Source organism: Carassius gibelio, chromosome A20 (assembly GCF_023724105.1).
Source record: "Carassius gibelio isolate Cgi1373 ecotype wild population from Czech Republic chromosome A20, carGib1.2-hapl.c, whole genome shotgun sequence".
NCBI classification, from domain to species: Eukaryota; Metazoa; Chordata; class Actinopteri; order Cypriniformes; family Cyprinidae; genus Carassius; species Carassius gibelio.
This window is the reverse complement of record NC_068390.1, coordinates 28,781,403-28,798,885: the sequence shown is the minus strand read 5'-3', so window position 1 is coordinate 28,798,885 and position 17,483 is coordinate 28,781,403. Positions and strand designations below refer to the sequence as shown.

The 17,483-nt window shown below is 36.2% G+C and overlaps 3 protein-coding genes across 3 annotated transcripts in view; 2 read left to right on the top strand and 1 right to left on the bottom strand.

Moving 5' to 3' along the window:
- The window catches only part of LOC127938589 (GDP-mannose 4,6 dehydratase-like), an 8,708-nt gene extending 8,463 nt beyond the window's left edge, over positions 1–245 (top strand). The window contains exon 6 of the mRNA XM_052535300.1: positions 78–245. Within this exon, the coding sequence (XP_052391260.1) occupies positions 78–245 (168 nt within the window). The remainder of the gene's footprint in view (positions 1–77) is intronic.
- Positions 246–2,194: 1,949 nt separating this feature from the next.
- Positions 2,195–8,817, bottom strand: LOC127938276 (uncharacterized). The gene is made up of 6 exons (XM_052534769.1): positions 8,511–8,817; positions 7,778–7,906; positions 6,726–6,919; positions 5,354–5,501; positions 3,266–3,470; positions 2,195–2,866 (listed from the first exon to the last, which is right to left on the bottom strand). The coding sequence occupies exons 1-6, from the start codon at positions 8,727–8,729 to the stop codon at positions 2,562–2,564; spliced, it is 1,200 nt and encodes a 399-aa protein (XP_052390729.1). The 5' UTR covers positions 8,730–8,817; the 3' UTR covers positions 2,195–2,561.
- A 4,553-nt stretch (positions 8,818–13,370) lies between these two features.
- Positions 13,371–17,095, top strand: LOC127938290 (E3 ubiquitin-protein ligase rnf8-A-like). The gene is made up of 4 exons (XM_052534794.1): positions 13,371–13,560; positions 13,637–13,727; positions 15,183–15,370; positions 16,375–17,095. Exons 1-4 carry the CDS (start codon positions 13,464–13,466, stop codon positions 16,551–16,553), a joined length of 555 nt encoding a protein of 184 aa, XP_052390754.1. The 5' UTR covers positions 13,371–13,463; the 3' UTR covers positions 16,554–17,095.
- Positions 17,096–17,483: the final 388 nt, after the last annotated feature.

The window sequence follows — 17,483 nt, the reverse complement described above, 5'->3', positions numbered from 1 at the left end:
AAAGGCACAGGACGACTATCTACTCTAATCGTCTGTCAGCACTCAAGCCAGCTCAATTTAGGACCGAGTGACTGCAGAAGGGCGAGAAGAGGAACGCAGCCTCTAGCGCTGACAGGGACCTGCCCACTAGATTCCGCGCATGGGATCGCCTCTTAAAGGGCCAGTGCTCCCCATCACAGCTGCCAACAGGCGAGAGGACATGTTCAAACAAGTCACTCCAGGCACTGAGAGCCCATATCAGTTGATCGGTTTTCCAAATATAGATACAGTTTGAGAAATTGTAGTTAAGACATGCAGACAACATTATTTATTTGGGCACATTATCTGGAATGTGTTGTAGATTAGAGACTACACTTTCAGGTAACACAAGTAGTCAGAATTAGATAGTAGTACAGTATTGAGAGAGTTAGTGTGACAAATTTAGTTATAATCGGTCCGTGTACGTTTTGATAGTTTGTTTTCCAATTTGAAATGAAATAAGCAGAAACGAGAAAACGGCCCCTTTATTCGTTTTTCGTTTTTTTTAAAAAAACGAAAAACGAGATTTCGGCTTGATTTTTCGTTTTTTAGTTCAGAGGCATAAAACGAATAAATGACTTCAAAATTCGTTTTCCACATGTGGGCGGTCCTAAGACGCCCCCTTCCGCCGATTGGTCAAGCAAATCTGGGCACGTGACGTCATCAGTTGTCGCTCAGGTCTGTTCAACAAAATAATAGTCCTCTAACGTTACTATGGCTACCGATTCTTAAACTGTGCAGGGCAGGTCCTGTTGGGCTTTCTTCTGTGCAGCTTTACGCGTTTCACAGAAATCAGAAATATTAAATATTAGTCTGCCACCAGCCCGTTTTATTTAGCTGTGCGGAGTTAAATCTGTGTGGTGAAGCTGCGCTAGACAGCGCCGAGCGGGAGAGGATCAATGACCAGTGTTCGGTCAGCAGTCAGAAACTTGGGGGACTTACCGATGATGGGGAAATACTTTTTTACTGAAAATGACCCGCGAGTATGATTGACAGGACGATAGCGGAGACAATTAAAAGCGCAATATAACTTATGTTAACAAAAACATAAATATATATTTTTTAATATAAGTGACTTTGTCTTTGTTTTAACCAAATAATTGTGAACCACTAACCGAGCCTTCATTTTAAAGGGCGATTTCCAAATATATTTTATTTATTTGTTATAATATGGGTATTTTATGTCATCCGTCTTATTAGTTTGATTATAGTAGGCTACACGCGATGTTTTTTTATTATTATTTATTGTACTATTTTACTGTTGTTTTTTAATTAAAAATATATCATAACTTAAAAAGATCAAAATCTACAGAAGAGATTAACAAATAACATTGGTGTTGTCATAAGTTAACTAATCAATGGGAAAATGTCCTCACCGGCACAACCCTATTCTTAATGTTGGCTACAAGTTACAGATTTAATGTTGAGCTCATAATGTTAAGGGCTTCTTAAATACCATTAAACTCGGTTGAAGAGTCAAAAATTATGTGTTAATTTACTGTAGATTTCAAGCTGTCATTAGTTGGTGACCCGGTGTAATTATAATAGCATAAATAAAAATACCTTTTTATTACATAGAAAAATGATTCTATGTATGCCAATAGGCAAAACACATCTGCTTTTCCTCTAGATCACTTTACAGTGTGATGGAAATAAACTTTTCTTAAAGCGTGTTGTATATCGCCACAGCTTCATTAGCACCCTTCGATAAAATGAGGTTTCGTGAAAAAAATGCGAGCAAATGTCGAATTGTGTTTTGAAATTTAAATCAACAACGTAAGAGGCTTCATGCTGACTGATGAACAAACACCCAGCTTTGCAGTATAGGTGGCACAGAAACAGCATCTGACCTGGCATTTAGATGTACTTTACACACTGTCTATTGCAGCTCAGAGGAGGCACTGTGAATTTACATGGCAATTTCATTCTAAGAGGCCATTAAATGTGAAGTGACAACATGAAACACTACTTACAATATATATTAAAAAAAACACCAGCAGTTGGTGGCAAGTCACCCTGATAATGATTAAATACCAATTTAGGCTCGCAATAAGCAGATTACATAATTCTACCATGCAAAAAATAAAATATATGTGTGTGTGTAAAAGCAGGAAGTCCAGTCCTGGCTGTATAAACAAACAATAAAAACTAGAAACAGTGCATGCCATCAAGAACATTTTTTATTCCACAGGAACTTGATGCAGTTCACTTTGTAAAGGATACTCTACTTTAAAATAAATTTTATGTCATCATATACACTCACCCTCATGTTTTTTCAACCCTTTATGAATTTTTCTTCTGCCGAATAGATAATAAAATATATATATTATTATTATTATTATATATAATATATATCTTCCTACTATGGAAGTCAATGAGACCAGAAACTGTCTGGTTACTGACATTCTCCTAAATATCTTCCTTTCTATTCAGCAGAAGAAAGAAGTTCATAAAGGATTGAAAAAAACATGAGGGCGAGTATATGACGACAGAATTTATTTTAAAGTGGAGTATCCTTTAATTCAGAAGACAGTAAGGAACACTTAAGCATGAACTCGAACAAGATCAATTAGTATTTTCAAAGCATTTTGGAACTCTTCTTGTTGGAAATTGACAACCCGTTCAAAAAGAGATGCAATGTCAGGACACTGCATAGAGAATTGCCTCTCCACAGCAACCTGGTCCTCTGGTGACCGAAATGGATTCTGCCCAAAAGTTGAAACCCGTGTCAAAGAAGATCTTGCTTCACGGTCATACCAGCCTGCAGCCTCCACTGCATTTGGCAAAAGATCCACAGACACTCTCTTTTGGCATCCTCCATGAGCCAAAACATTAGGAACCCCCTTTTCTAAAAAAAAAAAAAAATATATAATAATAATAATAATAATTAGACAAAAGAACATGTATCTTATCAGCTTTTGGCTGATCTGACTGATCATAAATTGGCAAGCAACCACCATTTTATCTTTTTTACAAAGTGTTGTTTTCATTTAATGTTTCCATTAGGGTTATATAAATTAGTATTTTAGGTTAATTTTGTTTCTTAAATCTGAAACTTATACTTTTTTTTCCATAATGCATGATTGAAACAAAATTGAAACTTGTCATTAACAAAGACATTTTTTTTTAAAACCTGTTCTTTATTGCAATACTATTAAAAAACTTGAACCTTAAGTAATTACTGTGATATGAAATGTTGATACTTGCACATGCCTATTACATAATTCACACTTAAACTTTGTTTTACCTGGAATCCGGTGAGCATTCCAGGACTGCACCACACGGTCAAGACCAACTGTAGCAACCTGACAAGATAGTGCAGACACGCAATAACGTGTCAGGTCATCTTCCATGTCCAGTTCCTCCTGGTTCACTAATTGCATAAGTGCACCTTTCACTGGATAATTCACTCGGTTATTCACTTCAGGCCATATTCTTTCAATTGTGTGATTCTGTTTATTTAAAAGGAAAAAAAGGAAAACAATTAGACTAGCACAACAGCTACATACAGTTAGGGAAGTTAGTTTATTACATACAATCTTGGACCTCTAGAGCAGTGGATCTTAAATCTGGTTGCTTTAAGGAGGTATTTCTACCTGATTCTACATAGAAATTCTAATGTAGTCGTTGTGACCTACTTCAATCAGTTTGTTGAAACATAAAACAGGGGAAAGCCATTATAACTTAATTGAGTTACATTGACTTAACATACAATTTCCATTAATGCTTGCTCAGGATGGACACATTCGACACGTGCACCTGCTCATGAGTTCAATCAAAGTGACAATCGCAATTGACAGCAATACTCTTCAGCACAATGGTAACCACAAAATTTTATGACTGAAAAAATCGACAGAGTTGACAGAGTCCTTACTATAACCAGGAAGTATGACCATATTAGCCCAGTCCTGTCAACACTGCACTGGGTCCCTATCAAACATTGTATATATTTTAAAATATTGCTTATTACTTATAAAGTCCTGAATGGTTTAGCACCTCAGTATTTGAATGAGCTCCTTTTACATTATACTCCTCTACGTCCGCTACGTTCTCAAAACTCAGGCAATTTGATAATACCTAGAATATCAAAATCAACTGCGGGCGGCAGATCCTTTTGATTTTCTGAATATTAAACATTGACACAAACTACCAAAATCTTTCCCTTTACTGATTAACCCTAAATTTACTCTCCTAAAGCAGTCCCTGGCAAAGCATGCTACAGATGCATCACCCAGGGCTTCATGTATAATCGTGAGCTAAGTTGATCGTAGAGACCATGGTGGCAAAGGCTCTACGATCTACTTAGGCTTACGATGCTAAACGCTGCCATGTGCAGTGTATTTCCCAGCATGATTTGCCAGGGACTGCATTAGGAGAGTAAATTTAGGGTTATTTGATGCTTTTTTCAGGGAACATTGCTGATAGTTTATGATAATGTGTAAAGTTCAGTTATGTTGGACATTTAGAGTTGTTTCTGTGACTGCATTTTGTGGTTACCATTGTGCTGAAGAGTAGCACTTGTGCTTTAGGCTGTGGGCTCTAAATGTTTTGCTCCTAATCCAACTACACTGTACAGATCACACATTTTTCCTGAGATAAATTAATAAATTGTCTTTAACAATATTAGATTTCTGTTTGTAATTAGTTTATGCAAAAACAAAAACTATATTTGGATTTAATTTTAAAAATGTGGATATTCCTGTCAGGACACTGGTTTGATCATCAGGACTTCTGTTGTGTTATGTCTTAAGTGGTTAATTCCACTCACTCTGTCTTCACAGCTGCACCTCATCCTAATTAGTGTTCCAGCTCACACACACACACACACCTGTCTCTCAATTTCACATTGATTTTCTTCTATACTTATGCTTCTCTCTTTCTGTGCTTCTCTGTCAGTGTGTCTTGGCTACCATCCGTTTCACTACTGTCCTTAAAACTATTGTGCTCAAGTTGTGCCTAGTTGTCATGCCCTGTTTGTTCATTTAATCTTGTTTTTTGTCTTTTTGGTGTACCCAGTCCCGTACACAGTCCAGTTTTGGATTCCTTCCCTGGTTGCTGATTGTCAGCGTTTGTTTTGGATTATTGCCTTTGTTTTGGACTACTGTCTTTTTGGACTATTGCCTGTTTTTGTTCAATAAATTTTGGCAAACTGCGAATCTGCTCTTGGGTCCCTTTTTCTCCCAGCAACCCTAACAATTCCAAATGAAAAATGATTTGTAACAAGTTAAAAAATAAAAAAAAGAAGTTATATGATCTTCTTCTTAAATCATCTTTTTACTATAAAAATAACAACATAGTTTTTGCAACCTAAAATGTGGAGCATTCACACACTAACTTTAGTTGAGGATGTTTGCCGATATGGCTGCCTTTCTGTGTTGTACCGGTGGTCTGCCAGTTTCTCCTGCATGAAAAGTGTCAAGAAAAACTCCTTGCCATGATCCACCCTGACCTGGTCCCAAATGCCATATTCTAACACAGCACTTCTGCAAGACAACAAAGGCATATTCATATAGGTTAGATGGTACACTATGCACAAAATACACATTAATCAATATGTTTGAATATGATACATTTTTCAGGGCAAATGCTCAGATAACAGTTTAATCAAGTTTACGAGAATTAACTTAAGTTTATGATCTTTATCCATTACGTCCTCTACCAACAAAACAAACAACTGGGATTTATTATTGAACTTAAATTTTATTTCATTAACTTCCTATTTTTTCCCAAAAGTTTTGGATGAATATGATTATGGCCTGTTTCTGGACTACAATCTGCAATTTCCTTTTATACAATAATATATGCATAGTTAAGACGGGCTTCATTACAGGGCTGGATTTCTTAAACTATACCTTGTCCTTAAGTTGTACTTTAATGTTAATACGTGATTCGTGAAAAGTTCTTAGTTAAGTATACCTTCTGTAAGACATTCGTTTGTAAGGTTGGTCTGGACCACTCTTAGCTATCTATACCTTATCACTGTTGAAAGTGCCAGTCTGCTAATGGCCACCACTGCAAAAAGCCTCTTTACATCTCTGCCTATATGAATATAATTCTGAAATTGTAATAAAACTAGTGATCAATTAGGCTAAATTAATTTTGTTCATGCAAAGAATACAATTGTAATTACACTGATGGTTGTTATCTTTTTAATTAAATATCTAAAAGGTCCATACTTCATCAGCTGGCAAACCATTAGGCAGTAAAGGCTTAGGAGTCTATTTAAAGGCAAGCTATGGCAGAGATACAGAGAATAGTTGTGCCAAATCAAAGATGGCACCTTCTGCAGAGCCATTTAGTGTATGTGCTCCGTTTCAGTCGTAAAAACTTTAGTCCACTGGCTACTATGTCAGAAGCAGCAATTAAAAAATAAAACTGCCTGCACAGCAGCAAATTCAGCAGCTTTTAGATCTTGTTGGCCCGACACAAGGGCCAAAATGTGGCATTGCCCCCACAAATCTGATTTATGCCCCCTCAGTTTCAATTTGTTCCCCCTCCACCCCTGAAACAGGGTTGATTTGAACTCTTTTTATGCATACATTACCAATTTGATTTGAACGTTCAGTGCATCAATGCTAAATTCAAACGTGCTTTTGGGAAATCCAGCTTTATCGGGAAATCCAGCCCAGATTATCGTAAATTTATGGAAGCATATCAAACTACCCCAAAAAAATAAAAAATACACAGACAAGAAAATTTCAAGTTACCTGTAAACATCTTGATATATGACCAAGTTGTTTTTTACTGGCATAGTGGAATGTCCAACAATTTTACTGGAGAATCCATCTATAGCTGCTACATGTGTCACACCAAACATGACCATCTTCTCATTTTGGTCTATGTGTAATTTGTGACCCATGTAGTCAGCGCTGTAAGGCACTGGATTTATGTTCCGACATCCCTTTGTAGTCAAAATATTACATGCACATGTAAAAAACAGAAAAGAAATTACAGAGACAGTGATGAATATGTATTCCCTACACTAAAAATATCATGTAACATCAACACAATTTTACAGGATTTCTCTGTTACAATTTTACATTAATGTTAGAATTCTTTTTGTAGTCGCCTTAATGCATGCCATTTAAAGGAACACTCCACCTTTTTTTGAAATAGGGCTTTTTCACCTTCTTTCCTACATTTAGACAGGTGGGCAAATGTATTTTTGTCTCAGTGCATGTCCATTTCTTTTACTGTTTCTGAATAAAAGCGTTTTCTAGCAACATCATAAAAATTACAATTCAACAAAATATGCTTAATAGTCAAAGGAACTTTACATGAAAGACATAAAGGAGGAACTTCGCCTATTAATAAAAACCCATGGGTAAGTCTTGAATGCCCCAGTCTACACCTAGTAAAGACAACTTGATCATGTCTTGATTTAAAATTGAACTAATATAGTTGAGCCACCAAAAGGTTGATGTATGTTTGGACCATATGCATTAAAGCTAACAAACTTTTTCAAAGACAAAGGACTGTCTGGTGACAAATGAGTTTCTTGGAGGCAAAAAGCAAAAGGGTTGAGAATCATAACTAGTCGTTGAAGTTCTGCAAAATTTGCCTTTGCTCCACGACAGTTCGCATACACTTTGACAAAAATGCGTTTGCCCACCTGTCTAAATGTAGGAAAGACGGTGAATAAGCCCTATTTCAAAAAACGGTGGAGTGTTCCTTTAAACCAACTTAAATAGTAGACAACACATTTTGCCAGAATACAAATATAATACACATATATAAAATATAATATTACAACACCTACATTGTATCGAGCTATATGATAGGGCTGATTAATGCTTCGAAGCAATTGTCCCACTCTGCCTTCTGACGCTTTAACTCCTTTTGAAACCAGGTACCCAGTCATCATTTTCCTTCCATAGGTTGGTCCAGTCTAAATGTTAAAAATAATTAACTTGCAGATCACAAATTTATCCCACTAAAACGAATAGTGGTAAAAATTACACAGAGAAAGGCTCAAAATGTAGACACATAGGCTTTTGCTCTTCAGCCAATAGGAATTCGGAGTTTACACGCATACTTGATAGTTATGAAAATTAACCATGGTTTTACTACAAATAAAACCAAAAATCCATGGTTACTATAGTTAAACCATGGTAACCAAAAATTGACCATGGTTTTGCTAAATTAACCATAGTTTAACCATGGTATTTGTAGTAAATCTGTGGTTATACAAATGGTAGTCAACATGCCAAAAAACCATGGGTTACTACGGTTTTACTATAATAAAACCATGGTTATTTTTCGTAAGGGTTGTGGTGCTGCTTCAACTTTTCTTTTTTTAAACGAATAATAATAATAATAATAATACACATACGTGCTATCTATCATTGATATGCAACTTGTAAATATAAAAAAAGCAAATTATAATTAGTGTCAGGTATACAGTCTACTTGTAGCTGGTCGTTTTGGTTCATGATTATGAAAATGCAAAGCCATAAGTAACAGCATACTACATTTTGTTTTATGTTGCTTACCTCAGTAATTGCCTTTGCAACATCTACCTCTAGTTGGGAATCCTGTACACGGATTCTCTTTAACCCCCGTTCAGCACAAAAGCGGCGTATGTTAGCTTTTGATGCGCCCCTTGAAATGCCACATTCAAATCGAAGAAAATCTGACACTTGCTCGTCCGTGCGTCCATCATTTATCATTCTTTGTATAAGATCTAAGTACGGGTCCAGTTTTGACTCCATGCCACAGCAGAAAACTCAACTCACATCAACGAAATTACCGCCAAATCTGACGACCACGACTGATAAATATTAATTAGGCTACGTCGAGTTGTGACGTTGAGGCCAACCCCGCCTTGATAATTGAAACGTAACATTCATAACGAAAATACGAAATAATTCAACTTGATGGAATTGAAATGCGTAAAACGTAAAAAAAAAAAAAAAAAAAAAAAAAAAATTGATCACTCTTTCCTACAGTTTTCCTTCAATACTTTCAGCTCATTTTCAATATGCAGCTCAGTTTCACAATTTATAACTGTCAGAGCAGAGCGAAGTGGAGCCCAATAGGCTCTATGCACGGCGGTGAATGGGAATAAAAAATGTTTCAAGATATTGTGTGTGTGTGTGTGTGAGAGAGAGAGAGAGAGAGAGAGAGAGAGAGAGAGAGAGAGAGAGAGAGAGAGAGAGAGATTACATATCCACATACATTAATCAAATAAGCCAGAAGTCTGCTCTTTCTTAAGGCAAAAAAAAAAGATAAGATAATTCTTAGTGAACAATCAGAATGGTGAAAATTGCATGTAAATGGAAGTAAAGAGTTTTGCTTGTCTCGTGTAAAAATCTTACTGTGCCTGAAGTCATGGCTTATTCTAGATATAATTTAAGTAATCCAGGTTTGGCCTAAAATAATTTTCGGTTATAAATTTTCATGTCCATATGCAGTCAAGAAGCCATGTCATGTCCCTGTATGTGTATTATTTCATACTTACAAGAAAACATTTTTCAGTGATGATTGTGGTGATGATGTCAGAAAATCTAGAACTCTCCTGATATGCTCATGTGAGAATACGGTTTTGTTTTTCAAAAGTTAATCTTCTTAAAATTGTGCTTATAAATTGTCATGTGCAGATGTTCCTTTTTCAGCTAATTTAAAAGTTAAAAAGTGAAAAGTACTTAAAACTAACCCAAATGGTGTCTAAAAAAACATGCTATTTTATGCATACATTTGTAAATATTTGTGTTCATAAATTCTGTTTTAATGTGAAATAAATGCACCATTTCTGACAGGAAAGCTTTTCTGCTGATGAGGAGGGTAATGATTTAAAAAGATTTTTGAAGAACTTTCCAGAGACTCATGTGAGATACAGTTTAATAATTGTGTAGTCTATCTAGTCTTATACTTATTTTAAAGCACACACTTCTTATGTCTCAATTAGTGCAATACTTAGATTGCAGAAACCACAGTGCCGTTTGTGAGGGAAGCATATGAGAAAGAGTGTTGTATCAGCGTGGAAAAAATATATTCAAATGCCAAAAACACTAATGAAGAATCCCTATACTGCATACTTGACAGCCTCAGACATCCAAACTGGCTTCGAGTGACTTGTTTGATCTTATCAGTCTCCACTGTCCTGATTCAACCAATGTTGTTCCAGATAATTTATACAAGTTCATGAAATCCTTTCACTGTGACAGTTTTAAAGACCAGATGACAAATGGTCAAGGACAAAGTGCAACTCACAAAATGTTGAAAACATATTTGGTGGCACTATTTACAAATCTTTCGGTGCACAAAATGACCCAAAATTGATGAATATTCCACTGTCATGGAAGGTTGAATGTGTTTCAGTTTTAAAATCTTTTCACATCTGGCCAGATCAAGTCACAATCAACAAGCTCCTCCCTAATCTGAGGGCAAAGCATGTTATTCTAGGCAGTTTGTGGTTTGGGCCAAGAAAAAAGACAGAAATTAACTATTTTCTTTAATCATTTAATTGTGAAGTCTTGAAAACCAAGGGTTTCCTTGCCAGTGGAAAGGATAAAAATCAGTAGTGCATGTTTACCATTTGCTTTGCATTTGCGATTCAGTGCTGAGAATGTCAAGCATTGTGTTATCAAAAGGGTAAAACATTTATAAAAGGGTAATGGGTTTACAAGCTGGATTGACATATTATTTATATCTATGGTAAAAAAGTATACTCACCTCTTGAATGTTGAAATGTCTTGGATGTTTGCATACATTTATAATTTTGAAATGGTGAGTAATGGTTGTTTACTGCCTATAATATTCTTACCCACTACAACTAGTAATACTATTTATTTATTTATTTATTTATATGTATTGTTTGTTTGTTTTATTGCTGCCAACAGCTATTATATAAAAAGTAGTTGTACTTGTATCTAATTAAACAAAAATAAAACTGCAAAATATCAGACTTTTACTGTCTTTACATTATTTTTGAATCCAAAACCTGTTGGTTTATTTGTTTATTTTTCATTTTTTTTTAAGTTATTTGTCATTTGCAGGAAATAAACCCTGCAGGAAGACAACTTTCCTTCTTGTACATTTTTTTTATTTCTGCATGAGGTGCACATTGCCAGATTCCATTTGGTCTTTGTTTCATTGTGTTCACCTTTTGTTTGCTCATTTTCAGCTGACCCAGTTTTCCCATGTGTTTATTTTTCATTCACCTGTCCCTTGTTGCTCTCCTAGCTTGTTACTCCTCGTTTGGTTTACTATTTACTGTCCCATGTTTCCAGTTAGTTGTCCTTGCAGCACAAGTGAAAAATATATAATGTAATGTCCTGCATGTTGTCAATATGCCATGCATAATTTCATCATTCCCATGAAATGACAATCATCATTCCCATGATATGGTCAATATGGTCATGGTGATGGGGTTCATAGGTTATTTTAGTAAGGGTGATTTTGTTTTTTAGGTTTTTTTTTATTTTGTCCCACTAGATAAGTAAACCTGCATCACTTATAGGCTACACGTTTAATTTATTAACATGTGATCGTGTAACAGATAAATAGCCTAATCTGCAGTTCTATTTATATATTATATGGGAAACTCTAGGAATATGAAGTTAACATGCTATCACTTTATATTGCTTCAATGCAACTTATATTCAAAAGCAGTGTCAGTGTCTTCCATGTCCTCTAACAAAAATTGTAGCCTATACCGTTATACTCGATTTCTGGAACTATAATTACTTTAGCTGATTACTGCCTGGGTTCGGCTACGTAAAGCAATAGGCTACCATTAAAAAAAACTCTTAAGAGTTTTTTTTTTTTAAATAATTTATTTGAACTTGAAAAAGCTTTGCTAACCAAAATAAATAACCAATTCTTTTAAAAACGACCTTCACGTTAGTAGGCCTATTGTCGGCACTTGTCATTATCGGAAGTATCCATGTATGGTCCATATACAGATCCATCCGCCCCTCCATTACATTTGGATAAAGTGCCATCGCCATTCATTGCCAGATTGGATCTGCTATAGAGGGTTAATTACTTACTTGCAAAGATGAATTATCTTTTGTTTAAAGGTAATAAAAGAGTATCTTTGAAACTGGAGGACATGCGGGCCGAGAAAATCGCAAGGATTTTCCAGGTGTGTTCAATAAGCCAATGGAGTTTAATTGGTTGTTAAACATATCCGAGGCGATAAATGCGACACGCCACGTGGGACGTTTGAGGCCTACTTAATTTGATCATGCATGTTTGGTTTACATTTTATAGGTGGATACGGCAAATCTCTATTTAACGGACTCGGCCAATGTAGCTTTGTTTCCATTGGACAATGGCGATTTCTGCAGTGTAGATTTGGATGACAGGGGCCATTACGAGGTCCACGGGGGTGAAAGGCCAGCTCTAGCAACGCCTCAACGCAGTTTTGCATTTATGCAGTCGCCGTCCAGCTCACCAACACAAGCTTTTAACTTTACCCCGCCACCGAGAGCGAGTACTGTGAGATCATATCAAAGGTAAATGTATTTATTTTTCTTTATTATGAAACCATGTAAGTTCTATCCATCGAAATGACTAATACAGTATCCGGCGAAATAATTATCGATTATGATTTGTCATTACTGTGACAAGCCCTTTCTAAAATATCCATCCAAATGAATCAATACAAAATAAAAGGATGGTTAAATGAGGGGTGGATCTCTTTTCATTGTAGATGGATGCTTAAACCATGTCCACCTCAAGTATCTAAATAGAATAGTTCTGAACTCTTTGTATTCAACACAAAATATTTTCAAGCAAGTGTTACAATTAACGTCACCTATGGCATAAGTTGTAACCTTTGCAATGTCAGTTTTGGTGTAAATGAATTCTAGGCTATGAGAACCGTATACTCTAGAAACCATGTGAGTGTTCATTTTGGTCTCAACGCAATTGACCCCATCTTCTTGACGAGAAACTTGGGTTCGGGGGAACCTGACTGCCCTTCCGGAACGTTCGCAGCTGGCTACACCATGGAAGCGTGTGTGTGTGTGTTTTTTTTTTTTTTTTTTTTTTTTTTTTTTTTTTTTTGTGGTATTGAACCAAAACCAAAATGTTCAGTGCTGCCTTTTTTTGCTCTCCCTAGATTTCAGATTTGGGTGTGGAGAGGGGAAAAAATTGTTTTTGCTCCATACCTACAAAGATTTAAAAAACACCACACGCAATACTTTTTATGTACACTATATTTGGTAGGCTCGTGTATCATGTCAGCAATTTTGAATTTCCTCTGCATTTTTGGCCATTTCGAGGCATCATCAACGAATGCTTCCCAGACTTTTAATCAGATCAACATGATATTTGGTCAGTCTCATCTAAAGGCCTTTGCACAGTGCATTTATTTATTATTATTATTATTTTTTTTTCATAGATCCATACACCTGTCAGAAATCCGAGACGGGCGACTTGAATCCAGCAGAGTTGTGGTGGTGCGCTTCATAGAGTCCGAAGCAAATGTACCCAGCATGCTGGACAAAATTAAACTGGCAATGGGTAACAGTGACACTTATGTTATTACTGATGCTCAAGGTAATGAGGTCTTGGAGTCAGAAGGCACAACTGGTAAATATGATTTTGGTTTCTCATTACCTTTCTACAATTGTGATGATCCAGACTTTAATCAGTATTGTCAATACAGGTTCGTGTTATTGGAGGCAGAATTCAAGGAAACTTCATGCTGTGGAAAGGGCTGCATTCAGGCAGTGGCAGCTGAGGAGGGCTCAAATGAGGTAATGAGATTATGAAGTGTGGTATATCGCATGCATCAAATGGTAACCTTTAGGGATGTAACAATGTCACCCTATCACAATAAAAAAAATAAAACTATGTATCATAGATTGTAGTGATCTGTATTGTGTTTGATCACACAAAATGAGTTGCCGTGAGAATCAATTTTACAGAGTTTGTCAGTACATGTAGGCCTGTTGAGAGTTCTCGAGCCACGACGCATGTGCGAAAACTGGGAACTGTAGCACTTAGGGCTATGTCAGGACGTCATCTTCTCAGTTCTCGCACAAGCGTCATTGCTCTCGTGAACTCTCTCATCAGGCCTAACCTGAAGAAAATGAATAGTTGAATAGTTATTTGGTTTTTCTTTTTGTACAAATTATTAGTTGCTTGATAACTTAAGGTTGAGCCACTGAAGTTACTTTTTACTTACTTTCTGGGCCGGCCAGTTTTAATTATATAGAAGCCTATAGAGGAGTGATCCAGTGCTCCGATTTAATAAAAAACTATCTTAATTTGTGTTTCAAAGATGAACAAAATGAGGGTGAGTATTTACTGCGTTTTCATTTTTGGTTGAAATAACACTTTACCACAGCGGTGTTACGCATGTAACGCTGCACTCATTTGCAGTCACTAAAGTTTATTTGCATTAGTTTTAAAGCCTTGCCGCATGTTATTCTGAAATGTTTACACAAAGCGTGCACCCTAAAAGACTGCCAAATAGCACTTGATTACTGGATCTCCCTTTCACATTTAATAATGCCAAATACACAAACACTGTTGGTTTGGTCTAAAGTAAATGGTTGGGATAAAATAAAACTCCATCTGATGTTTTGTGAGTCTTAAAGGGGAAGCAGTAAATGTCCTGCTGCTTGACCTTTTAAGGGATAGCTCAACTATAAAAATGAGAATTCACTCTCACATGTTCTGAATCCATATTAATATATTTATGCTGAACCAAAAAGATTTTCACAAATTTGGACCATTATATTTGACAAAGTTGCTGGTCTCCATTTACTTCCATAGTATTTTTTTTTTTTTTTTTTCTATTATGGAAGTCAATGGGAACCAGCAAATATTTGATTACGTACATTCTTCCAAATAATTTGAAAAGGGGGAAATTGGTTTTGCTGTACTGCTCAGTCCTTTGAAAAATAATAAAACCAACATGAGTTTTTTTTTTTTTTTTTTTTCTGGAGAGAAGAAAAAATTCTTGATTTTTGCCTACCCCTATCTGTATGTCCTTTGACGTAATCCCAACAACCGGAATCATTATTTACTAAATTGGGGTTAAACAATACCAACTAAATCATGAGGAATGCATTTCTTTACACTTATTACTTATGGTTTCCAACAGGTAAATACAGGTTTCATACATTTGATGAAAAATTTGACACTTAACTGTCTCATGTGTGTGTGTATATGTGATTTCATTAATAAAGTTGTTTTCCTCATAGCCGAAGACATCCGGACACCTCTGCACTGCAAGACCTGAAACAACAAGTAGAAGAATTATTGGAGGCCTCCCAGGGACTGGAGGCTGTATCCCAGCAAATCCAGAGCATTGTCTCCAGTGCAGAGAGAGCTATGACAAGAACCATTGGGACGGCCCTAAAGGAAACTTTTTCATGTTCAATTTGCACTGGTATGAAAATTGACTTGGCTCCACACACCAGCCTGTTTGTCTTTTTATATAAAGTTTTTCAGTAAATCTGCACAATGTTATAATTATCTAATAAGCATTATATGGTGGATCCTTATCACATTGGGCTTCATTTTGGCATTGATGTGGATTTTGTCTGGAAATTCTTTATTAAAATGCTTCTCTGATCTAAATCTACCCCCGACAACCTCCTAACATGTGCTTCAGTATTTGTAATTGGATCGACATATTGGGAATATTTAAACTGATCTTTTGAGTTACGTTTACAACACAATGATATGCTTAAACTGAAGTTTTCTTCCGCGTATAGATGACACCATTGTCAAAACGATCCACAAAACTACTAAAAGTGCCGTTTTCTGCTGCCAGGCCAATATTTGACGAAACCCCTTTAGACCAGTGATCTCGAACTCAATTCCTGGAATGCCATAGCTCTGCACAGTTTTGCTCCAACCCTAATCAAACACACCTGATCCAGCTAATCAAGGTCTTCAGGATTACTACAAACTTTCTTGGAGGTGAGAGTTGGAGCTAAACTGTGCGGAGCTGTGGCCCTCCAGGAATTGAGTTTGAGATCACTGCTTTAGACTGACCATAAATGTGCATGATGCCATTTTCAGTTGCATGGTTTTGTTTACACACTATGTCACAAAACTGTACATTCAAACTGGTTTTCAGGCACTCAAAAAGCTGTTGCCGTGTAACGTGAACGACACAGTTTAACAAAAAATTTAAAACTTTTGGCCATGTAAAATGTGCTCAATTGCAATCTGGTAGTGATTATCACAAATGCATGTTAATTCCAGGTGTATGGGAACCAGTGACAGAACTCCTTTACAAGATGATAATGTATGGCTGGTTTGTAAAAGGAAGGGTTTCCTAAAAAAAAACTAGCACTGTTTTCTACTTTCTAACCACGACTGAACTTGTGGTGAGCTGTTTTGGTGTCTGTTGCTAATGTTTTGCACCATTTCACTTTCTTCCAGGAATTATGGAAAACCCAGTGCTTACATCATGCTGCAGGAGCATTGTGGGGTGCAAGCTGTGCGTCAACCAATGGGAGGCAACATCTGCCCAGTGCCCTAAATGCCGCTCCGAAGAGTACCACGTGACTGAAGTTGCTGGTCTCTCCAGTGCCCTGGATGCAATTAAAAATCTTGTTTAAATTTCAATAAGTTTCAACTTGTGCAGAATCCATTTCGGTCACCAGAGGACCAGGTTGCTGTGGAGAGGCAGTGTCCTGACATTGCATCTCTTTTTGAACGGGTTTTCAATTTCCAACAAGAAGAGTTCCAAAATGCTTTAAAAAATACTAATTGATCTTGTTCGAGTTCATGCTTAAGTGTTCCTTACTGTCTTCTGAATTAAAGGATACTCCACTTTAAAATAAATTCTGTCGTCATATACTCGCCCTCATGTTTTTTTCAATCCTTTATGAACTTCTTTCTTCTGCTGAATAGAAAGGAAGATATTTAGGAGAATGTCAGTAACCAGACAGTTTCTGGTCTCATTGACTTCCATAGTAGGAAGATATATATTATATATAATAATAATATATATATTTTATTATCTATTCGGCAGAAGAAAAATTCATAAAGGGTTGAAAAAACATGAGGGTGAGTGTATATGATGACATTAAATTTATTTTAAAGTAGAGTATCCTTTACAAAGTGAACTGGATCAGGTTCCTGTGGAATAAAAAATGTTCTTGATGGCATGCACTGTTTCTAGTTTTTATTGTTTGTTTATACAGCCAGGACTGGACTTCCTGCTTTTACACACACACATATATTTTATTTTTTGCATGGTAGAATTATGTAATCTGCTTATTGCGAGCCTAAATTGGTATTTAATCATTATCAGGGTGACTTGCCACCAACTGCTGGTGTTTTTTTTAATATATATTGTAAGTAGTGTTTCATGTTGTCACTTCACATTTAATGGCCTCTTAGAATGAAATTGCCATGTAAATTCACAGTGCCTCCTCTGAGCTGCAATAGACAGTGTGTAAAGTACATCTAAATGCCAGGTCAGATGCTGTTTCTGTGCCACCTATACTGCAAAGCTGGGTGTTTGTTCATCAGTCAGCATGAAG